Source organism: Anguilla rostrata, chromosome 16, assembly GCF_018555375.3.
Source record: "Anguilla rostrata isolate EN2019 chromosome 16, ASM1855537v3, whole genome shotgun sequence".
In the NCBI taxonomy this organism is placed as follows: Eukaryota; Metazoa; Chordata; class Actinopteri; order Anguilliformes; family Anguillidae; genus Anguilla; species Anguilla rostrata.
Genome location: NC_057948.1, coordinates 5,869,148 through 5,894,442, shown reverse-complemented (window position 1 = coordinate 5,894,442; position 25,295 = coordinate 5,869,148). Strand labels below are relative to the sequence as shown.

The 25,295-nt window shown below is 49.7% G+C and overlaps 1 protein-coding gene across 1 annotated transcript in view; it reads left to right on the top strand.

Annotated features, from left to right (window-relative positions):
- LOC135241814 (C-Jun-amino-terminal kinase-interacting protein 1-like) overlaps nt 1-25,295 on the top strand; it is a 60,831-nt gene that overhangs the window by 22,766 nt on the left and 12,770 nt on the right. Inside the window, exons 3-6 of the mRNA XM_064312518.1 lie at nt 8,663-8,905; nt 15,710-15,791; nt 18,633-19,487; nt 23,548-23,623. Of these exons, the coding sequence (XP_064168588.1) occupies nt 8,663-8,905; nt 15,710-15,791; nt 18,633-19,487; nt 23,548-23,623 (1,256 nt within the window). The remainder of the gene's footprint in view (nt 1-8,662; nt 8,906-15,709; nt 15,792-18,632; nt 19,488-23,547; nt 23,624-25,295) is intronic.

Below are 25,295 nucleotides of genomic sequence, written 5' to 3'. Positions count from 1 at the left end.
AGGGACGTGCGACGAAGTTTAAATCAGGCCTCGGGGGTGAGAAGGCAGAGATACGGATACAGGAAGGCAGGATACAGAGAGGAGAGCAGCACGGAGTTGGCAACCGAGCCCAGTTGAAAGACCAGGTGATGGGAGTCGAGCAAAAGACGGTAGAAGAACGCGTTGCAGGTGAGAGACTATGATGGAGAGCGTGACAGAGGGAGTCATGGAGGAGGGCGGGAGAGGAGGAGGAAGAGAGGATGCGAAGCGGTGGTCAGAGAGGGCGGAGAGGTTGGAGGTGGAGCAGGCTCTTGGGAAGACCTGGGCCGCGTCCGAAACGCACAGCGCGCTTGCTTACTATCGAGTATATATGTTGAGTATGCTGGATGAGAAAGTAGTTGAGTACATTTTCTGTAATGTACTTAAAATCCCCCGATGACATTTCTGGGGGTTTCGCAGAGTGTATTCAGGAGTACACTTTTCAGCAAGTAAACCATACTTTCTAGGAGGTCCCACAGAACTTTGTGAGAGGTCCCATAAATCAGAGAGGAAGAGGCGGGACCTTCTTACTACAAGGGCGGGACATCTTCCACAGTACCATTGCAAAATAGTATGGAGGATATTTTCTGCATACAACCCATTGTGTACTAAAAAATACGCACCAGACAGCAGGCAGTATGTTTAGTAGACTTTATGTATTTTGTGGACAGAGTAGTTGGGAGGCTGGTATGGAATATGGCCCTGGTCCAGCTGATTCCCTGCTGTGTATACAGGAAGTGACCGTGTTAAAGTTAAAAGGAGAGTGGGGCGGGGTCGGAAGTTGGGGGTCGGGGTGCCGCCCAGGTCGGGGTGCCGCCTACCACCGCAGAGACCCGGGTTCAATCCCCAACAGCGGTACTTCCGGCTTGGTCAGACGTTCCTACGAACACAACTGGCTGCGTTCGCGGGTGGGAAGCCGGTGTATGGTGAGGGTATGGATCCTGATCGTTACATTAGTGACTCCTACTGGTTGGTCGGGGCACCTGTTCAGCAGGGAGGGGATCTGGGGGAGATAGCGTGAACCTCCGCGCTCGTTACGCTCTCCCAGTGAAACTCCTCGCTGTCAGGTGAAAAGAAGTGGCTGGCGACTCCACGTGTATTGGAGGCTGGCATGTGGTAGTCTACACCCTCCCCAGACCAACAGAGGATATCGCATTGACCAGGACCATGATACACACGGGGAATTGGTATAACAACTAAAATTGGGGAGAAAATGGGAGAAAAAAAAACCAACCAGCAGGATCACGGCCGGCAGTTCCGCCCCCTCTGAGGAGGAGCTGGGGAGGACGTCTAGCTCCTCCTCCCTCACTCCCAGGGGGCCTGCAGATGACAGAAATACACTTTCTAGAAGGGTTAGTGGAGGACTGCTGATCTAGGATCAGTTTAGCTTTTTGGTTCCCAATGCACACGGTTATGATGGTGGACAGGGGGAACCTGATCTGTGTTCAGCGCTCCTATGTGAGATGCTTTGTGAATGTGGGTTTCGGTGAAGCAAGAAAGTTGCATTTGCCTGTCTAGAGCAGTTTTATGTGGGCAACATTGATCAGTGATTAGTGCTTATGTCCCCAAAATATGTTGCTAGTTGTAGTTTAAACAAATTGACTACTGTAAGAGCGAGCATTACATATTCATTTCTTTAAGTTATATTCATTACTTAAAAAAAAAAATTTAAAAAAAAGATTTTGGTAACATTTTTTGCCGTTTTCTGTCAAATTTCAGATTAAATTATTAAATTACTGGTAAAAAATTTTTTTTAAAAAGAGTCTCTTTTCTCATTTATAATAAGTGTCTATAAAGCTGTGCTAGATACTTTGAACCAAGCACATAACATTTTTGACATTTATTTTACATTTATTTCAGAATAACTCCCTATATTATCTTATGGTGACTTATTCACATTTAGCTGTCTGTTACGTGGGCTACAATGGCTTTGTAACTGATCAGCATGGTATTATGATTGATTAGGTTCATTCAAAAAATTGCACTAATCAGCTGATATACAGTATATCTCCATATCAATGTTCTGTCCAGATTCAGTTTCCCACATCTACATTGAAACCCACCGCCCAATAGCAGGATCGCTCTTGCATTTGAGCATATTCATTTGTTCGCCTTTGTGACGAGCGTTCACGTGCTTCCTGACTAACAGGAAGGCTGCTGTACCAGCTGTCAGGGCGCCTCCCTCTCTGAGCACGTGCGGTCCTGACGGGGTGTGGATTTCGTCCCCGACGGGGGGGTCGCGTTGTCGCGCGTGCGCCTCCCCGGCCCGACCAATCGCCCGCGCGCGCGCGCACCGGGCGAGTTTCGGTTGCCGTGGCAACGGGCTTCCCTCAGCCCACGTTCCCTCAGCCTTGTGCTGCACGATGGGTATACTCCAGAGTTATGTGTGATGCCCATGGGGTGGCGGGAAAAAATTCCATAATCATCGGATCTTTTCTGGCAGTGTCAGATCTTTTCTGACTTCACAAGAGCGCTGTATAAATTATATAAATGATTAATGCCACTGGAAAGCCCGGAAAACCTAGTCACGTAAAATGCAGTCCCTGAGATTTCCCAGAAATGGACGCAAAGCTACTCACATTCAGCTCACGGCCCTCCTTCAGTTTGCAGTTTTCTTTTGGAGATTCTCAGGAGATGATGTCATTCGGCCTCTCTTTGTCGAACCCTTCCCAGTCCCCGCCCCCCCCCCCCCCCCGCCCCCAAAAGGCTGGAGCACATTTCTGTTAGCCACCGTCCTCGCTGCTCAGCCCAAACAGATTTAAAACACAGGACGTCCCTGCTGGCCTATTTGCTTTTCCCCACCCACTTACCTTTTTGTCCTTAAATGGAGCTCTGCCCCACCCAACACCCCCTCACACCCACCCAACACTGCATTAGTCTGTCTCTCCAAAACAGACGGCACTCAGGTTTGGCGTCAGTAATGTCCTCCCCGTTGCCCAGTGAATGTGTTTGGCCACACCCCTTCGAACCACACCCCTGTGAGGTCATCCTGCTGCGTACTGCGCAGACACATGCGCAGGCGGTGTGAGCGGATTGCCCCAGCGCTGCGTTTCCGGGCGATGCCCGACACAGCCCCTGGACGTGGATGAGGTAGGGTTGCCATGGCCACCAGGGCTCCTTCACCCATCAGCACAAATGGATTTTCACTAAAGACCTAGGAGAGGTAAAGTGTTCTGCTTGTCTGTTTGTAGTAGACGGCGGTAACACGGTTTTGAAACGGGCCAGGAATTAGGTCTTAGTTAGTGTTCAAAACCTTCGGATAAGCCGCTCAGCAGTTTCCTTGGAGATTTATTCGTTGGCTGTGCAACTGGGGAAAATCCATCGACAGAGATTTCATCGTGCCGTGCTGAATTTCTTCCTGTGGACACGTTGATACATTAAAATACCATTTAACCATTAACCAGGGCCTGCATTGTGTAGTACTACAATAATGTTGTAATACAAGTTAAGCTTGAAGCTATGGTATATGGCTGCGTGGTATATTTTTCGCCAGTTTAACCATGTTTTAATGTATGCTTAATGTCTTTGTATGGATTTGTATTTTTATGCCTCCGCGACGGCACAGCTGTGGCCGGAGGCATTATGTTTTCGGGTTGTCCGTCCGTCCGTTCGTCCGTTCGTCCCGATTCTCGTGAATGCGATATCTCAGGAACGCCTTGAGGAAATTTCTTCAAATTTTGGACAAACGTCCACTTGGACTCAAGGAAGAACTGGTTAGATTTTGGTGGTCAAAGGTCAAAGGTCAAGGTCACTGTGACCTCACGTCCCTCCCATTCTCATGAACGCGATATCTCAGGAACGCCTTGAGGAAATTTCTTCAAATTTGGCACAAACCTCCACTTGGCCTCAAGGAAGAACTTATTAGATTTCAGTGGTGAAAGGTCAAGGTCACTGTGACCTCACAAATCACATTTTTGGCCATAACTCAAGAATTCATACACTAATTATGACAAAGTTTCACACAAATATCTAATAGGATAAAATGATGAAGTGATGACATTTTATATCCAAACTGGCTACTGGTTGGCATACAACCGCGAGGTGGTATTTCTAGTTTGTGTAAATATAGTTGGTTTAAAAATAAATATGTAATTTAACAGAAAATGAGTCATTTTCTTCCAGCTAGCTTGTGCCTGCACCTGTTTGTGGTGGTTTATTCTTATGCTTTCATGATGTTGTTTATGGAGGGTGCTACTCTGACAGTATCCCATGATTCATCTTCTCAGGGAGTGCACATTTATAACTAGTCAAGCACCGTGTTACGCTGAAAAGCTGCTCCCTTAAATGATGTTCTCTTTCTCTGCAGATTCTTTTGAAGTATCTGTATTATACTGTGACACGATACTAAATCAACAAACAAGAACGTGTGCTTTTATATGTTTTGTTGTTATATAATAATATATGTTATGTATTATGATACATGTATGTGTATGTACTGTACATTTTATATGTTGGTGGCAGTGTGGTGTTATGCTAAGGCGACTGTTTTTGTACCTGGGAGGTTGCAGGTTTGAATCCCCGGCAGGGCACTGCTGCTGCGCCCCTGAGTGAGGTGCTGACGCTGTGTTGTGTGAATATTTATGCTGTGTCACCGCAATTTTGCTGAAGCCTGAACGTAATGTTGATGGAGATGGTTAATGTAGGCCTTCTTCAGAACTGCATTGGCTCTGCTCGGTGTGATGTCACTACTTAGAGGCGGGCCCCCAGACCTGTTGGGTACAGGTCACCCCAAGTGTGTTCAATGGGCCAAAAACCGTCGACTGTGTCTCCCTGCCCCGTCTCCGACTGGTCGCTTAGCAACAAGTGAAAAGCCCTTAAAGGGGCCACGTGTGATTAAATCCTCGCAGCAGGGGGAGGGCTGCAGCCTGCACCTTAAGGGAGTATCTTTAGCTGAGGCGGAAAGAGACGGCAGGAACGTCCATATGTCCCTGGCCCCTTTTGGAGTTGTATTTGATGTGCAGGTCATGCCCATTTAAGATGGAGGAGAGCATCTCCTTGCTTGTCAGCTGACTCTCTCACACTGTGTCACATGCTGTATAAAAGCATTATAACCCACTGCACATACTCCCCTGCTGAAATGGCAACAAATAACCATTTATGGAACTGACTTCTCGGTTGAGGTTGGGTCTCATTGCAGGTCAGCTTTACAGTATTTCCCTAAAAGGACGAAGAACAGTCTAGAAAGTGCTGTGCTCCATATCCTCCCAAGACCTGGGAATTCATTTTTGTCCCCTGTAGGGGACATGAGTCTCTGGTCTTAATCTCAAACCTATCTGTTCAAACCTATCTATTTTCACTGCAGCATGTTTTTGTCATCCAAGACGCTTGTATTATGTAAAAAAAAAAAAAAAAGTAAATACTCGGGAATTTAAAGGTGTGGTAGAGATATGGGGTCTGAAAAAATCGTTGCATGATGCAGACTCTTGTTTAGCCTTTGCTTGAATTGAAAACCCACCCAACGGGCTATTGGCAGAAAGTCGCGGTTAGCCGAGCGGGCGTCACTCTGACAGATCACCACACGTGCAGATAGAGGATTGTTTCGTGCTGTCAAACCATGGAATAGGATTAGCAGTCGTAGCGTTGGCTCCTAATGCATTAGCACGGTTAATCGCGGCTGATGGCCCAATTAAACCCATTTACCTCCTGGCCAAGATCCACTGTTGTTGCTTCAAGCCCTGCATTCTGGCTTCTGGATGCTCACAGCCTCACTGTAGAAATACCTTTATTAACTTTACGTCAACATTGTTGTGTTTTGCTGCAATTCTGCGCAGCCGTCTGTCTGTCCGGCCATCCGTCCGTCCAGCATTGATGTTTTACGTCTATAAATCTCGGTTGAATCAAGGGGGGGGGAGGTTGTCTGCAGTGTGTTATTTAGCTTATCGATGTTTGGGCGAGATCCCGGCTCTGATATCCAGGGTCATGGATGTCTGTAAACCGTTCTCCCTGAGGGTAATGAATCATAGATTGCAGTAAGAACCTGGGAATTTTCCCCATTCGGTTTGTATCGAGGTGTTCTGGGAGAAGTAGGCCACAGCTGCGGTGGCAGGAGTGCGATCTCCCTGGCGACGGTCCCTGGGTTCGGACTGTGTCGCTGTTTGGCGTTGCTCGTCCTGCCGTTTTCGGCGCAGCTGTTCGGACGCCTCTGTGTCCGCGAACCTGCCATTCTAAACGTAGCCCGTCCCTTAGGTTTCCGACCGCTCGGTCGGGACGGTAACAAGCGAGTCTTTTTCCGTTGAGGGATCGGCGTGTCGCTCACCCCTCGCGGCTAGCTTCCTCGGTGATGTCACCCCCTGGTGACGGGGCCCGGACGAGGAATCTGTCGGGAATCTGCTTTTTCGAGAGTTAAGGAGCGGGGAGGTTGCATCAAGCCCAAAGTCGCCTTACGTTGGCGCCGAACGTGACCGGTTCCTCACGATGGAGCGCGCAAGCCTACTGCCGGTCTTAAGGTTAGCTGTCCGTCCGGGTTTCTCACATTCGCAGTGCTCGTCATAAAACCTCGGTACCGTCTTAACAAGTTGCAGCGCACAAATCCATGCATAACGGATTCAACCTTACCTTACAGTAGACGTGCTGTCCCTATGGCCTCCAGTGCGTGGCGCTGACGGTTCCTTCTTACAGTTAGCGTGCGCTAACGGTTCCTTCTTACAGTTAGCGTGCGCTAACGGTTCCTTCTTACAGTTAGCGTGCGCTAACGGTTCCTTCTTACAGTTAGCGTGCGCTATCGGTTCCTTCTTACAGTTAGCGTGCGCTAACGGTTCCTTCTTACAGTTAGCGTGCGCTAACGGTTCCTTCTTACAGTTAGCGTGCGCTAACGGTTCCTTCTTACAGTTAGCGTGGGCTAACGGTTCCGTCTTACAGTGAGCGTGCGCTAACGGTTCCGTCTTACAGTTAGCGTGCAGACCCCATTCCGGTGGTGTGACAATAGAAAAACAGAAAGTGTGGAGGAATTGGACCGAGCACGTGCGTAAGTGTGGCGTTTTAAAAGGCAACGGCTATCTCTGTGTCATGCGGGCCAAATTCAAGCAGGAAAAATGCCATTGCTGCCTGCTCTCCACGAATGTGGGTTGTTGACGTTCAGGTAGGAAGTGCAGTGATATTACGGTAGACAGATACAAGATATTCTTTATTGAACCCCGTGGGGGTAATTTGTCCTCTGCATTTTGACCCATCCTAGTTACTTAGGAGCAGTGGGGCAGCCACAGTGCAGCGCCCGGGGGAACAACTCCAGTTCTGAGGCCAGTGCCTTGGTCAAGGGCGACTGCAGGAGCGCACCTAACATGCGTGTCTTTGAGCGGTGCTGATATTCAGTGTGAAATTCTGTGTGTGTAAATGGTAAATGGACTGCATTTATATAGCGCTTTTATCCAAAGCGCTTTACAATTGATGCCTCTCATTCGCCAGAGCAGTTAGGGGTTAGGTGTCTTGCTCAAGGACACTTCGACACGCCCAGGGTGGGGTTTGAACCGGCAACCCTCCGACTGCCAGACAATCGGTCTTACCTCCTGAGCCATGTCGCCCCTGTGTGAGGCGCTTGCCGGTTTATGGCGGAGCCGAGAGTTCGGCGTGCCTGACCCAGCATTGCCCGCGTGCGCGTGATGGCCGAGCGTGTGACTCGTGAGTCATAGGGAGGCTGAGTAGGTCAGAGAGTAGCCGGGGGAGGCGGGGGTGGGGGGGGGGGTGTTGCTATGGCGGGGGTGGGGGAGGAGGGGGGGGTAGTTCTCTTCAGCTCTGTGATTAAAAGGGTGTGACGCTGCTGCTGCCAGTACATCTGAGCTGAATCACATTTTTAATACGAATCTTTTTGTGCCTTGTAGTGCCTTCTACCTGAACTAATTATGCAGGTTTCCTATTGCTGGTAACTACTGGTTAAAAAATATTATTGTTATTATTATTATTATAATAATAATTATTATTGTTATTATTATCGTGATGATGAGGATGATGATTATTATTATTATTGTTATTATTAACAATAATAATAATAATAATAATAACGATTTCACATTGATCTATGGACTAGTAATCCCAATTTCACACACAATTTTTATCAAAGCTAATGTTTTTGGTTGCCTGCTGCTTCATTTCGGCTGTGCTTCGTGTGCAAGGATCATCGATTCATCCTCTCTTTTAACCATGCATCGATCACGAAGGGGCCTTTTTGAAGAGAGTGGCAGGCTGATTGTTCGAGACGCTCGCTTCCTGCGAGCGAGTTTAGCGCTTCCCTTTCCCGTCCGCTCATTAGGAAAATTGGCAGATGGCGGAATGTGACACCGGTTCGCTCGGCTTTACGTGAGTCAGAGCCTCAGAGGGACAGAACTGTGCGTGGTGAGTCGGCGAACGCCAGCGATCTGAAATGTCACCGTTTTAAGGCTGTAATTACGGTATAGGTGTTTGTTTGACGGTTGAAGTAAATGCAGCGTGCGAGCAGCTCGTGTTGTCTCGGCTCCTCTCTCTACTCAGCTGTGGGCTTGTTGTGAACAGCACCACAGACTGGGGCTGGCAGCGAAAGAGTTACAGGCTGATATCATCGCACGGCCGTGATTGGCTGGCTCACCTTCTCCCCCTCCTTCCCCCCCCAACCCCCCTCCCCGTCGCCACAGCCAGCGCTCTCCTGACTGAAACGCCGCTGCCCCAATCTTCCCAGGGTCAGGTGACGCGGCGGGCCAATCGCGGGCTGGGGAAGGCGGAGGGGCGGGCCCCCGGCAGGCTGCAGGCGGAGGCGCCTCACTCGGACCCGACCGACGCGGCGGGAGAGAGTCGCGACCGTCCAGCCGCGCCGCCCGCCAGGGAGCCCCCCGCCGAGGAGCCCGCTCCGGTTGCCATGGATACCTACCGGCCCAAGAGACCCACCACCCTCAACCTCTTCCCGCAGGTGCCTCGAACTCAGGTGAGACCCCCGCCACCCCCCGACGCCACTCGTCCGTTTAGCGACGCGCCCGCTAAGCGGGTCCGCCCGTAGGATGGATCGGCGCCAGCGTGTTGCGCGTGATCCGGCCGGCCGACCGTTTGGTTTTGGACCAGGGCTTAAGTAGTATTGGACAGGAAGAAGCTTATTGTCAGAAATGCTTGTTAGTTTGTGCCAGTTCAGAAGATAGCTATTTGTGACAGTTAAAGATGCTTTTGTGACCAGCTAAAGATAACCTTATTTGGACCAGTTAAATGTATGCTTATTTGTGACCAGTTAAAGATAAGCTTATTTGTGACCAGTTAAATGTATGCTTATTTGTGACCAGTTAAAGATAAGCTTATTGTGGCCAGTTAAAGGTATGCTTATTTGTGACCAGTTAAAGATAAGCTTATTTGTGACCAGTTGATGGGCTAAGCATTTTACAAAAAAGGGGATATTTATAATAATAATGGCTTTATTTGTACCGCAGAATGCAGCTCGAAGTGCTTAACAGGAATAATAAGAGCGAAGGAGGACAGGGGAAAAAAACGACGAGTATCGTCGGTCATAGAAGTTAAAAACGTAAAACAGGGTTAAATTTAACAGGATAGCGTTACGATGTGCGCCGCGTTACAGTGTGTTCTCCCTCTGCGTGCCGCGTGTCTGTCGTACCCTCCCTCCGCCGCCCCTCCTCCGTCCCTCCGGTTCCGAAAGTAGCCCCCCTCTTCCCCCGCGGGCCGCGCTCGGGGCTCCGTCGATCGGAGTTAAGAGCGTTCGGGAAGAGGGGGGGGAAGAAGAGGGAGCGGCCGTCGTTTTTTTTCGGGTCACGTACGGACGAGGGCCGAGGTCGATTTTTGGGGCTGGGACGAGGTAGGGTGGTTCGGAAGGATGAGTGGGGCGGGGCTTTCCCTCCCAAATGCATCATCCAGCTACCCCGCCTGACTCCTCCTCGCGCCTCCGTCTTCCAGAAACTCACGTGTGCCGAGCTGCGCGTGTCAGCAGCCCTGGTGTAAAAATAAACAGGGTTGTTCTCTCCCCTGCTTCAACAGAGCTGCGAGCTGGGAGTGCTTTCCTGTCGGCTGGGACCGATCTCCCTGTGCAAGCTCCTGTTCAGAAGGGAACGGAGGTAGAGCTGTCATGTGAATGGAAGGAGAGAGGGAATCATTAAACAACGAATTGCCTGGATGAGCTCTGTCCGTTCCCGAGAAAAGGCTTCTTCCGCCTCCAACCGGGCGTGGAAGCGAGATGAGGGGGTTTGGGGGGGGGGGGGCGGCAGGCGTATGTTTTCTCCTGTGGTGCCGCGAACGCAAATCGCGCCCTCGCCTTCGAGTAGTTTGAGATCAGAGGTGCGGGATTGTTCGCCCCGGAACGCACAAAGGCGGCTCAGATGGACCGGCGTTCAACAATGCCGGCGATTGTATTTTTCGAAGGCGATTGTGCAGGAACTTCAAATGGCCAGCAGGTGGAGCTGTGCGGTCTGATGAATGTTTGATGAGGGACAGTTTCTGCATCTGGATGACATCATTTCCAGTCACTCCTGGAATAGTACAGAGATATAGCTTCTCTGTGTCAGTATCTCACTTTAAATAATAATAATAATAATAATTATTATTATTATTATTTTTAAAAAAAAATAATAATTATTATTATTATTAATGTGGTTTTGGGCGACATAGCTCAGGAGGTAAGAGCGGTTGTCTGGCAGTCGGAGGGTTGCCGGTTCGATCCCCCGCCCTGGGCGTGTCGCACTGTCCCTGAGCAAGACACCTAATCCCTAATTGCTCCCAACGAGCTGATTGGTACCTTGCATGGCAGCGTTTCACCATTGGTGTGTGAGTGTGTGTGTGGATGGGTGAATGCAGTCCATTTAATAATAATAATGTAAGTTATGTCCAGCACACAGCAGAAAATTAATTTGTTATTAACAAACAGACTATGGTCCTATTTTTCAGGTGAAAGGGGAATATGAGGAACAGGGGCCTCTGGTATAAAGCTTCACAGATTTTAGGTTAGCTTTAGCCACAGATGTTTTTTGTTTACTTTATACTAGTCAGATGATTGGGTCCTTATGTTCTCGCATTGCTGAGCTATACAAAGTTCTATTTGGTATCAGGAGTTTCTTGTGACTCCAAACAGCCACTGCTAATGCTACTGCTAATGCAGAGTCATACCCCTTAGTGCTTTCCAGGAATATTACAGCATCGATGCAAGGGTCGACTGAATTTCCAGTGTATACAGTGGTAGCTCTGTATGAATACAGAACTGGCCCTCTTGTTAGTCTATAGTGATATCTGTGGTTTAACCTCCTATGACATCATTTAGGAGGTTGGTCTGGGCTTGAAGGTCTTGCTTCAGTTGGCAGTCGAGGGCGCTAGGCGGAGAAGGCCAAAGAACGTGGGTCAAAAAATGCTAAATGCTAAATGGAAAAGGGCGATAGCCTGGTTAGCATACCTGTGGTTGCCAAGAAGGGGAAGAGAAGGACCTTATCCGGAATCCTTGGGGTGATCCCTGATCTGGACACTCATGGGGGATGATCTAGGGACTGGACACTCCAAAGCACCTTGGACCTGCACCTTGACGCTAGGTCACGCACCCCTTGACAATAAATGCCCAGAGGTTTAAAATCTACTCTTGACTTAAAAAAAAAAAACAAATTTTTAAGAATAATGTTAAACTTTATCGGCACTGAAGCGCAAATAACATTCTGGGACTGCCTCACAGTTCTACCAAGGTATGTGAAAAACAGTCGAAGAACTAGGAATAAGACTTTCAACCACTCATGGAAAGAAACTGAAGTGGGGAAAAAAAACTTTATTGTTGGCAAGTTTTTACTGTAAGCCTTTATCAGAGTAATTCTGAGGAAGACAGACACAATGGCTTTAATACATATCTTCAAGAGCACTAGCTTTCATTATCTCCCAATAGGATTGCATGTGAAATTAAATTGGTCTACTCCTGTCTAATATATTCATCATCAGTGCTGCATAGAAGAGAAAATGATGGCATTTTTTTCCACAAAAAAATTTTTTTTAAACATGTTCTGTTTGCTAGCTAAATGTCCAATGGGGAAGAATTACTGATTGTGAGATGGGAGCATTTGTGATGATGAAATCTCAACTCAAAAATAACTTCTTTTTTTATTGTGTAGGCATGTGAGGCTGTATCTGAATTCTGTCTGTTTGCATGAGGTCAGATGGTACAGAAGTTCATGCTCTTAAGGGCTGAGACTCAGTGGTCATTTCCGTAAGGGAACCCTGGAGAGTTCCAAGCTCTCGGTGCTGTATAGGTAAGCCAGACGGACCCAGCGGAGATTGTTGGGAGTTATGTTGAATTCGTAATGACTTATTAGAATGGTAATACCGATTCTTGTGTCATGTCACTATACAATAGACTGAACACTTTTTAGGCATTGATGCAGTGTGCAACAATTTGATACAAAAGCTTGTGCTACCTACAGAACGAACCGAAGGTATTCTAATCTCTCTAACTGTAGAGCTCCCTGGTTGATGACACTCTGGGGTTTTTTGGGGGTAAGCTCATCCAGGTAAAACACTGGGCTTCAGCACAGTGGCGTTTCCCACGCGTCCCGGTGTCCGGTTGTTGCCGCGCTAACGCCGGACCGCAGGGTGGCGTGCGATTGGCCGTACGAGCGCCCTGGCAGGACAGCCCGCCTTGCCTTCGAAAGTCTGATATTCCCCATTCGTTTTAATGGGGAGCGTCGGTGCTTTTGCCCTTAACGAGCTCAGTGCAGGATTGCTTTCGGGACTTCAGAAACTTAGGTTAGCGGAAGGCGTGCACGCAGCGGGAAGCGCGCGCCCTCCTGCGCAGTGACTGCAGGGGGCGCTGCAGCGAATACGAGATCCGCTCCCCGTTACGAAAAAAAAAAAGCAAAAGTTTGGGGACGTTAAAGTGTGTCACACACATGTAGGGCACCGCCAAATGGCAGACTTTTAAATCTCGTCCCATTTCTTTTTACAGCGATCTCCGGGGCCCAATAAACGACATTATTGCGATTTATCACGTTCGTTATGAGAAGCGTCGTTTCCCCGCTATGAAAAACCGCCAAGCTTCACTTTCCCGGTCCCGGCTCATATTTCAGAGCATATTATTTTTTTTTTTCAGATTAATCAACATAAAAATCGCACGAGCTCATTTGTTGCGTTCATCGGGCTCATAGCTCGTAGACATTTAGGAACAAATGATCACATTTTATTCAAAATGAAATCCGCACTGCTGGTGAATGTGAATATTGCAGCGTTACTGTTTTTCTCACAATTTCCTGGAGACTTGAATCGAATCGTTGACCTTTTGGCATTTGAAATCAATGCCAATGACTCACAAGCAGAATGATGCACGCACGCACTCACACACACACACACACACTCACACAGTCACACACACACAGACACACTCACACACAAGCACACCTGCACGGAACGCACGGTCCAGCCCCGTCTCGTCCGCTGCGTCCGCGTCACAACCGCATCCCCGCCCCGTACTGCCGTCAGCGTCAGTGGATGCGGTTGCCGTGGCAACGGACCCCAACCTCAGCCAGCTGTCCTTGCTGGAAGTGGAAGTGAGTCAGCGGTTGGGCTGGAGCGGGGTGGGCGGGGGAAGATGGCGTTGCTCGTCACCACCGCCGCCGCCAGCTGCCAGCGGGTCCGGCCGGCCTGCTTGCTTCTCCCCTGGCGGTCGAACGAATCCGTCTTCATCGATCTACGCGACGCTTCTCGGAAGCTATCGCCGTCGGCAGCCTTTTAAGAGCAGAGCTTTTAAGGTGGCAGTTTCAGTGACAGCTTAAGCATTATAGGACGCTCAGGGCAGGCAGATGGTAAATGTTATACGAGGCAGAAAACCCAGAGCCACAGAAGCGCAGCCTTCTTGGGGGGAAAGCACTGATGATGCGTATCTGCAGCGTTGCTCTGGGTAATCTCAGCGTGGGTGTTGGAGCCTCAGAGAAGCCAGTTTCCCCATCCAAGATCAAACGTGGCTTTGATCTCTACATGTCGCAGAATAGAATGAAGATGATACAGTACAAAAATAAAAATTTTACTGCAATGTACTGTAAAGAATAACATTCATACAGCTGGCCTTCTTCCTTAGGTGTTTTCTGATACACCACAGCTTTAAAGGAGTACCATGGTGATTTTCACACTTTCTCGGTTTTATGTGCTTTTTGCACAAGAGGCATTGAAGAAACACAATGAGTAAAGTATTAAATATGTCCGTTCTGTATTTTTGGAGAAATATGCGTTTTAAATTTATCGTCCTATTTTCAACCGGTTGAGAAAGTTGTCAACTTGGTGCGTCACGAACACAGTAACCACTCCCCTTTCCACGCCCCGTAAACCCATGGATAACTCGAGACCCATAGTTTGCGCCGCTGGCTTACAGGCAAGACAATGCAAATTTTGACTAACGTTAGGTTCGCTTAAATTAGAGTGCCTTTTAAGGACTATTAGATTATTTCTGGTTATATTCATTTAGCTAGCTAGCTAACGTTAGCTAGCTAGGTAGTTTGCTTTCATAAGGCAATGTTATCGATAACGTTAGCTAGCTAGTTTGCTTTTATGAGGACGTTATAGTTGTGCTTTTATCTTAACTTGGCTAGCTAGATAGCAAAAATTATAATTGGATATAAGTCAACGTCCTTACCTTAGCTATCTATCGATACTTGATAAAGAACGCGTATCATGGGGGTAGCTATGGTAACGGGGCACGGTCTGTCAATCATAGCTAACTGACAGTTCTCATTACCACGCCCAGACGGTTCGGGTGAACTTTTATAGTGGGAAATTTAGGCTTAGAAAAATACGTTTTAAAGTACATTGAAATGACTGAATAATAAAAAAATTATGCACATTTGTTTTGTTGTTGCCTAAAGACAACTGGGAAGTGTCACGTTCAAACACCATGTTACTCCTTTAACCATTGCCAAAAAAAAAACACTTGGTAATATATGTAAATTGACATGTATGAAACCACTCTGTCCAACAGACAACACGCTGCCTTGTGTTGTCTTTTGGACATTGTGGTTTCATGCACGACTTCATGTTTGAATGGACACACATGAAGAGTAAAGCTCCTGCAAGTGTACCATAGTTATTGTGTTTCTTTATTTAAACACACAAAAGTGTTTTACACGTGAAACTGATCCTTGATAGTTTGCTGATGAAATTTGACATTTTTTTGGAAGGAAACTGATTCTTTAATGCTAATAAGAAGGGGACAGAGATGTGTGGGAGGCCAGGGTGATGTGGGGGTGGGGGGGGAGGGGGAGCAGTTGGCCCCAATGCTGATCAGCCCTCTGCACTTTTAAACAATCCCCTCTCTGTAGCAGCGCAGGGTGTGTGTGTGTGTATTTGTGTGTGTGCGTGCATCCGTATGTAAGTGTTAGTGGACGCGCAGGCGTGTGTGTATACACACCATACTATATCTGTGATTGTATACATGTTTGTTTGTTTGCAAGTGTGTATATTTGTGTGAACGCTCGTTGTACATGTGTGTTTGTATGTTTGTGCACTGGTGTGTACATGTGTGTTTATGCGCAGTGTACACATACTCTGTGTGTGTGTGTGTGTGTGTGTGTGTGTGTGTGTGCACGTGTGTGTGTTGCTTGGATGTGTTTGTACCTGTGTGTATTTGTGATGTGTGTGGTATGAACATTGAGAAATGGTCCATGTTCCCTTTAAATGTACGCTTCTTGTCACAGACAAAAGGGCTTTGGTTGCTCAGAATAAAAGCTTTGTTGAGTCCCTCACTCTCTCTCCCTCTCTCTCCCCCTCTATCCTAATTGAATCACAGGACACGTTGAACAACAACTCCTTTGGTAAGAAGTACAGCTGGCAGGAGAAGGTCTCGTGTTCTTCCTCGCCTCTTAAAACAGGTGAGGTTAGGGGATGAATAACGCAATTATGAAAATAATGTAATTTATCTTAGATAAACATTGCATCGTGTGGCAATGCACCCCCTCCTGGCCGTGTGGCCCCCCCTAGCGGTTGTGGCCCTAAACAACCGATTAGAGCGTTTATGCCACGGGCCGGCCCTGTTCTGACCCCAGCCTGCGCTGCAGGAAGACGCTGTACGCGTGAGTCAACCGCTAACACGAGTCACCCGCTCACACGAGTCACCGGCTCACACGAGTCACCGGCTCACACGAGTCACCGGCTCACACGAGTCACCTGCTCACACGAGTCACCCGCTCACACGAGTCACCCGCTCACACGAGTCACCCGCTCACACGAGTCACCGGCTCACACGAGTCACCCACTCACATGAGTCACCGGCTCACACGAGTCACCGGCTCACACGAGTCACCGGCTCACACGAGTCACCGACTCACACGAGTCACCGGCTCACACGAGTCACCGACTCACACGAGTGACCAGGTCACACGAGTCACCGGCTCACACGAGTGACCAGGTCACACGAGTCACCCGCTCACACGAGTCACCCGCTCATACGAATCACCGGCTCATACGAGTCACCAGCTCATACGAGTCACCGGCTCATACGAGTCACCAGCTCATACGAGTCACCGGCTCATACGAGTCACCTGCTCACACGAGTCACCGGCTCACACGAGTCACCCACTCACACGAGTCACCGACTCACACGAGTCACCCGCTCACACGAGTCACCGGGTCACACGAGTCACCTCTCACATGAGTCACCTGCTCATACGAGTCACCCACTCACACGAGTCACAGGCTCACACGAGTCACCGACTCACACGAGTCACCCGCTCACACGAGTCACCGGCTCACACGAGTCACCGGCTCACACGAGTCACCGGCTCACACGAGTCACCGACTCACACGAGTCACCGGGTCACACGAGTCATCAGCTCATACGAGTCACCCGCTCACACGAGTCACCGGCTCACACGAGTCACCGGGTCACACGAGTCACCGGCTCACACGAGTCACCGACTCACACGAGTCACCGGCTCACACGAGTCACCGACTCACACGAGTCACCCGCTCACACGAGTCACCCGCTCACACGAGTCACCGACTCACACGAGTCACCCGCTCACACGAGTCACCGGCTCACACGAGTCACCGGCTCACACGAGTCACCGACTCACACGAGTCACCCGCTCACACGAGTCACCCGCTCACACGAATCACCGGCTCACACGAGTCACCCGCTCACACGAGTCACCGGCTCACACGAATCACCGGCTCACACGAGTCACCGGCTCACACGAATCACCGGCTCACACGAGTCACCCGCTCACACGAGTCACCGGCTCACACGAATCACCGGCTCACACGAGTCACCCGCTCACACGAGTCACCGGCTCACACGAATCACCGGCTCATACGAGTCACCCACTCACACGAGTCACCGGCTCACACGAATCACCGGCTCATACGAGTCACCCGCTCACACGAGTCACCGACTCACACGAGTCACCGACTCACACGAGTCACCGGCTCACACGAATCACCGGCTCATACGAGTCACCGGCTCACACGAGTCACCGACTCACACGAGTCACCGACTCACACGAGTCACCGGGTCACACGAGTCACCGGCTCACACGAGTCACCCACTCATACGAGTCACCCGCTCACACGAGTCACCAGCTCACACGAGTCACCGACTCACACGAGTCACCCGCTCACACGAGTCACCAGCTCACACGAGTCACCAGCTCACACGAGTCACCGAGTCACACGAGTCACCGGCTCATACGAGTCACCGACTCACACGAGTCACCGCCTCACACGAGTCACCCGCTCACACGAGTCACCGGCTCACACGAGTCACCCGCTCACACGAGTCACCCGCTCACACGAGTCACCGCCTCACGAGTCACAGGCTCACACGAGTCACCCACTCACACGAGTCACCGGCTCACACGAGTCACCCACTCACACGAGTCACCTGCTCACACGAGTCACCGGCTCACACGAGTCACCCGCTCACACGAGTCACAGGCTCACACGGTCCACCGTCGAGCAGCCTAAATCAGTACTTCTGCTTCTACGCCTGGGCTTTAGGCTCTGTTAGACCTGGGCACTGGAACTGCCAGCGTCACCGTTTGCTCCACTTTGTTCTGTTCTCCTCGGCTCTGCTATTAGTGTCAGTGACTGAAGTGTGAGCAGCCGGCCATGAGCTAGCGCAGCAGCACGTGTTTTCAATTAGCATTAACCCCCTCCTGTGACGACCCAGGTTTCTAATGCTTGTCACCCACTGTAGGAGAGAAGTGGCATTTAAAAGATATTTTTATTTAAAAAAATAAAAAAAAATCTTTAAAAACCAGTCTGATACAGATTGAATGAAAGGTGCAACGCTTGCTTGTAAGAAATGAGTGAACTTTATTATTTATTAGCTTTATTACTTAGTCTATTTATTATACTTCATGAATAAAGTAAAAATATATTTCCTTAAAAGGGAGTGTCTACCTTTTATTCAGTTTATCTGCCATATAGATTTGGGTATCATTTATTTGAAATAAAGCTTTTCATTTGAAAAAAAACCCCTGTTTTCTATGATCTAAAACAGGAAACATTGTGTATACTTTATGGTGCAGAAGAAGCTTCAGTAAATCAGAAAGTGAAAACTAAAAGCCTGTCTGGTCTGTTCAGCACGTTATATGTACTGTTAATATGAGATTTTTCCATATGATCCTCACCTTTACGGTCTTTGCCGCCTAACTAATAATCTTTATGTGTTTGTGTTTGTCTGTGTGCATGCACATGCGTGTGCGTGACAGGGGAGCTCACGCCAGCCCACGTGTGTCTGAGCGACGAGGACAAGGTCCAGCATGGCGTGGGGGCCCAGACCAAAGACAGGGGCACCTCCATGGACCCCTCGTGCCAGAAGGGCTCAAAGACGCGGGACGGGCCCGCCCAGGCCCGAGCCCCGCCCCCGCAGACTCAGGGCCCGCCCCCGTACACCCAAGCCCCGCCCCCGGGGGAGGGGCACCGCGAGCGCATCCGCTACCACCCCGCCGACGTGCGGCTGGAGCCCACCGAGGAGATCTACCTGACGCCCGTGCGGCGGGACCCCCCCCCGGCCTCGCGGAGCGGGGACGGCGGCCGCGCGTCCGTCGGCTCGGACCCCGAGGGGCCCCCCCCTCCTTACCGGCCCCTCCCCGACCGGACACGCCGCTCCGTCGGCGAGGAGGGCGAGGCGTACGCCCCCGCCCCCGTCCCCGCCCCGGACCCGGACGCGACCGGCGGGGGGGCGCGCGACGGGGTCCCCCCGGGGGCCCCGCGGACTTCGGCGGGCTCGGAGGCCAGCGGCCTCTCCTACGACTCGGTCAAGTACACCCTGGTGGTGGACGAGCACGCCCAGCTGGAGCTGGTCAGCCTGCGGCAGTGCTACCGGGGCTACAGCGACGACAGCGACTCGGCCACCGTCTACGACAACTGCGTCTCCTCCCCCTACGAGTCGGCTGTGGACGAGGAGGAGGAGGAGGAGGAGCGGGAGGAGGGGGAAGGGGGGAGCCGGAGGAAGGCGAGGCGGGTTCCCGCCCGCCCGTCGGAGGACTCCAGCCCCGAGGCCGACCTGCCGTTTTCACGAAGGTTCCTCAACATCTTCATGAACGCTCGCTCGCGTTCTTCCAGTAAGTTCCTATTGTTCCGCCGTGCCTATTGTTTTAAAACGAAGTTCAGGTTTACGTCGGGAAGATGAGAACTACATTTGTTTCTATTTATTTGACCTAGCATATTGAATCCACAAATGTATTTGAATAGTTCTTCGTTTCAGTGACTTTGAGATGTCGGTGCTGTCGAAGAACGCTCAAGAAACGTTGCATGAATACAACACAGTATGTGGTTAAAGACTTGTGGACCCTGTCCAAATAAATTTTTTCATTTCATGTACATTTATCACAGGTCAGAAAAATATATGGCTATATTTGTGTTCCTTTTCAAAGTTGAAAGGGTAGTTCAAGGGCAGCGTCACAAGTTCATAAATGAAGGATTGGTCCTTGTTGACACAGACTGGGACAAATCGGCTCGGTCAGTAATCCCCGAAATAGAAAGCAGCCTTAGCGGGGCTTAAGGTGGGACGGGTGGAGGCCGTGGAGCCTCCGCCTGCTATCTGTGGTTGCATCGGCTCGTTGAGGTGAAGGTGTTGGGTCCCGTCCGTACGGTGTACCCTGAGATTCTGTGAAAAGCTCTTAACTTTTAGGGATGGGCAAAAAATACATGAAGATATGTATCGTCTCACAAAATACAGAACGCCTCCAAAATAAGTGTATCCATAAATGGTGTGTAGTCTGTTGCCCTGTGGGTGGCACACGCAAATTAACAGTACAAAAAATCGAAGCAGGCGACCTGTATTGTGTATGAATTACATACTGCACGTGCGAGTACGTATTTCAGATACTTGTGTTAGAAAGGCTGCCTGTCTCTGTCCCCCTACCTGGGGTTATCAGGGGGGGTCCCTGGCACCAGAGGTGAACTCTCGCCCCCCCCTGGAGGGGTGGGGGTGTTTGTGGACACTGAGGTTTAAAAGCCGTTCTGTGACCTGCTGCGGTCGTCATCCTTCACTCCCCTTTCCACACGAACGAGCGCTCAGTCGTTCTTTCGTTGTCGCCTGTCGTCGTCGGCACGGCAACGTTTGCTAACGCCGCCTCGCGGTTGTGAGCGTTTTTCGGCGAAGAATATATACGCGCGCGGTCTTTAACTGTATTTGCGCCAACCCGTAATTCCTGCTCCTGTCTTGCCGGAAGCGGTTCGATGAGGAGTGACGAGGCAGAATATCCAATATATCAGAATTTTGAACGTGCTGAATATCTATAACCTCTGCCGAAAATTGCGGTTGGAAAGAGCCGTTCCCATTCAAGATGCAGGTGAACTTCTCAGTGTGTTGTTTTGTCAACTGTGTGTGTGTGTGTGTGTGACTGCGTATAGCATTGCATTTACACATTCACGCTAGTTGTTGATTTAATGAAGACGTTTGAGTTTTGACTGTGGCCGACAGGCCTACACAGTGCTAAATGGTAAACGACTGCATTTATGTAGCGCTCTTATCCAAAGCGCTTTACAGTTGATGCCACACACACACACACACACACACACCAACGGTGAAAGGCTGCCATGCAAGCTCGTTGGGAGTAATTAGGGGATGGGTGTCTTGCTCAGGGACACTTCGACACGGCCAGGGCAGGGGATCGAACCGGCAACCCTCCGACTGCCAGACAACCGCTCTTACCTCCTGAGCTATGTCGCCCCAGAGTGCTGTGTAACTGGTGTAATGGGGAATGGGAGGGATTTTAATTGCTGGGGATATCCAGGTCTCACTGTGCCTTAGCAAGCCCCCTTTGGACGCCCGCAGTACACACAAGCTACGCGTCCTGGTCCTCCTCCGACCCTACACCTGTCCAACCTTAGCGCACGTTTCAGAAGAGAGCGCGCGGAAGAGAGTGCACGCCAGTCCGGGCTTTCCCCAAATCGATGGGGGAGTTTGTGACGCGTTAGGCTGAGCGCACGCACGTCTGGCATTCCATTACATTACAGGTATTTAGCAGACGCTCTTATCCAGAGCGACTTACACAACTTTTTACATTGTATCCATTTATACAGCTGGATATATACTGAAGCAATTCCGGTTGAGTACCTTGCTCAAGGGTACAACGGCAGTGTCCTACCCGGGAATCGAACCTGCGACCTTTCGGTTACAAGCCCCAGTTCCTTACCCACTGTGCTACGCTCCGTTCCGAGCCTGGCAGGAAAAACAGGTGTTAAAAAGCGGTGCTCCGAGAAATGACCACCGCGATTCACACCACGAACGAAACCTTCCCTGTGACTGAATGAGGACACTGGCAGACACACGAGCAGCCTCGCAAAGATATCTACTCTGTTAGTTATTTTAGAATTAACTGGGGTAGTGAGAGAAGGCAAGAAATCTGTAAATGCAGGGTTCGGGGGTTGGGCGGTGAACAGTCGCAGCCACTTCTTTTGCACTGTTAGCATGCAAACTTCAAGCGGTATTCGTCGCGTCTCTTTTTAGCACCGTTTACTGGTGCCTTTATTGCGATCTGTAGCATCGTGGCGTTCGGTGGCGTTTCAAATGGGGCCTTTCACGCGAAAGCGAGTTTCTGCCGAAATCCGAGCAGTGTTTGGCTGCTTGGTCGTACCTCCCTAGAGGTAATCCAATCAGGCTCCGGGAGAGCAGATGGGACTTTTTTTTTTTTTTTGGTGCCCGGTGCTTCCGCTTCCAGGCTGACGGCAGGGGCACGTCCCTGCCAGGAAGGCCTGGCGTCCAGTCACGGCGGTCTCTCAGAGCGGCGGTCAGGAGGAAGCGGTAGACGGGCGCGTACCGGTCTCAAGCCGGCACCGGCACGCGGGCGATCCATCGCCACTGCCAGGGTGTCTACGGAGCAGTTCGGATGAAGCAACGGTTTATTTCGGACGGAGTGTAGCACAGTGGGTAAGGAACTGGGCTCGTAACCGAAAGGTTGCAGGTTTGATTCCCGGGTAAGGATGCTGCCGTTGTACCCTTGAGCAAGGTACTTAACCTGAATTGCTTCAGTATATATCCAGCTGTATAAATGGATACAATGTAAAATGCTATGTAAAAGTTGTGTAAGTCGCTCTGGATAAGAGCGTCTGCTAAACGCCTGTAATGTAGTTTATTTTAGAGCGTAGAAGTTCCCCAAACCGGGGTGTGCCGCGGCACTCTGGCGTGCTGTCAGGCGAGGCCGGGTGCGCCGTGCGCGTAATCATTGAAAAAAATGTTTGTTTTTGTTTTTTTTTTTTTTTTTTTCCCAGTTCAAATCGATTTTAAAAAAAAGAAAACTTTAACAAACAAATCCCATTCGCAAAAGGCCAAAAACGAAAGTCATTAAGACGCGTATTACTCGATTAAAACGCGAAAAGGACGTTTAGACCTACCGTTGACGTCAAATTTGCATTAGTAATATGGAGGTAGCGGGTTTGCTGTTGTGCTGCTATCGTAAGGCACTGTTCTGAAGAACAGGCACTTCCATCCACCGAAAGCACCTTTCATACGAGAAGTCACCTCAGCGCTCTGCAGGAAACGTGTGAAGATTTGAGAACCGTTTTCCTAAATCCGCGTTTAAGGAGCCGAAGGGTAGAGGCAGGAGCTTCCTGTACAGTAACTAGCTGGAGCCTGGTATTCCTACGACGGTTCTGCGAGTCAATCTGTCTTTGAGACAGGGAGTCACCTTGGGAGACCCCCCAGGGATTTCGCCGCCGATCGTGACGCTGGGCCTTCGGACGATTCCGCTGGCTCGGGGCGAACGATGGATCGGTCGAGGGTGGGTTGTGTGGGAGAGAGAGAGAGAGAGAGAGAGATGAGGAGGAGAGAGAGAGAGAGAGAGAGAGAAGACAGACAGACAGACAGAGAGACAGAGAGACAGAGAGACAGAGAGAGAGAGATGAGCCGAGGAGGAGAGAGAGGGGGGTTTGTGAGCAGTCACCGGTGACTGTGGAACAGCTGCCGTGGTGGGCTGATCTTTTTTTTTCTTTTTCTCCCTGCACAAAAAACGCAGAATCCTGTGTTGACGCGACCACTGGCCTGGAGGCTGACAGATTATTATTCTCACTGTGACTACGGGAATGTCGAGTAACGAGTTCTATGGTACGGTGACTCACCGCTGCACCACGCCCCTGTGTGACATCATCAGGCCAGCCCTCTCCGCTTTCCTCCCGCAGGTGCGGAGTCCTTCGGCCTGTTCTCCTGCGTCATAAACGGAGAGGAGGTGGAACAGAGCCACCGAGCTGTGTTCAGGTAGGTGTTCAGGTGTTCAGGTAGGATGTGTTCAGGGTTGCTCGTTCCGCTGGTTTACATTCACCCGCAAAACAGTGGGTCACACTTCCATGAATGGGCTTTCACACGAGTTATGTGACTCTCTTATAAACACCTTCATAAGCGCTACATAAACTACTCATAAATGCATATGTCCACAACGGTAACTGGGAATATTGTGTGTCGTATAGCGAGACTGTAAGTGACACACGTCAATCACATTTCTCAGATCCTCCTCCCTCTGTCCTGTCCCCCAGAAGGACCACTCCAACATGGTGCTGGGCAGAACATAATTATCGAATGCAGTAACGATCACCCGCCGCCATGTTGTGTGTTGTCTTTATTTTCATCTTTTTTTTTCTATAATTATGCCTGATGTGGTAGTAAATACCCAAACTTTCAAAGGCCACATAAAATGGCAGCTTCCATGTGATTGGCAAAAAACACATCACATGATCACACTGAGGCCGTATGACCTCGCTGCTGATTGGTTGTCTTAACAACGCCCAGTAGATATCAGTGGTGATGTTTTTCACGTGGCCTCTGAAGTCTGGATGTCTACTACTGCATCAGATGTAATTAAATAAGTAAGCGGGGAGAAAGGAAATACACCACATGGGGGCGCTGGTCATTATTGCATTCAGCATCATTGCTGCAGCATGTTGCTCAGCCCTGAAGCTGAATCCTCAGCATGGGACTGTAATATTAAACTTTTTTAATGGAGAGTGGACAGTCCCACCCTTTAAGGTTTTTTTTTGTTTTGTTGCTTTATTCAGACAGAGATTACGCAGAGAGGGTAACTGACAGAGGAGGGACCACAGACAGGGATGAAGCAGAGAGGGTAACTGACAGAGGAGGGACCACAGACAGGGATGAAGCAGAGAGGGTAACTGACAGAGGAGGGACCACAACTCCTTTCTCATAACACAGGAAGTGTCACAGCAGGGAGATTCATATATGATTTTATTCAGTTTAGCTGAGTCCATCACTGTTGAAGTCAGTTTGTCACCGTAAATGAGTGTTTGCGCTTGCCTGAACCTCATGGGTACAGAAAGACTGATACATTTCTGTTCCCCTCACAACCTGTTAGGATCACACTCCACCCCTGAGACAACAGACAGATACACTGTAAAGACCAGGGCGTCATTACAGATCACATAGTAAAACCAGATGGTCACCTCCTGTGTTCGTTCTATCCTCTCTGCGTCCTCACTACAGTAAGTTCTGATTGGTCACAGGAGTTTCCAGTGCTGTATTACAGTTCATTAATATTCATGAGGTGGCACGCCCAGAGCCAGTATCTGTGATGGTCATGCCTATTCATGAAAATTTTTTTTCTTTATTTGCAAAGGGACAACGTACATTCATCAACATTTAAACAAATGTAAATGTACCCGAGTTAGCCAAAAGGCTAGTTTTCATCGGCAGTCCCTATGCATAAAATGAAACCATTGTGTTAAATTTTTTGAGAGGCAGACATTTGAACCATAGGGATAGAAGAGTTGAGCGACCGGGGTAGTCTTTAGAACCCATGGGTCTCACTCTGTTCTATTTCGCGTACTGCTGTGGTTCACTCAGAGTGATTTAATCAAGAAATTTAAGATAAAAAATAATTTAAAAAACAAAAAAGGCAAATAAACAGTACTCAAACAGT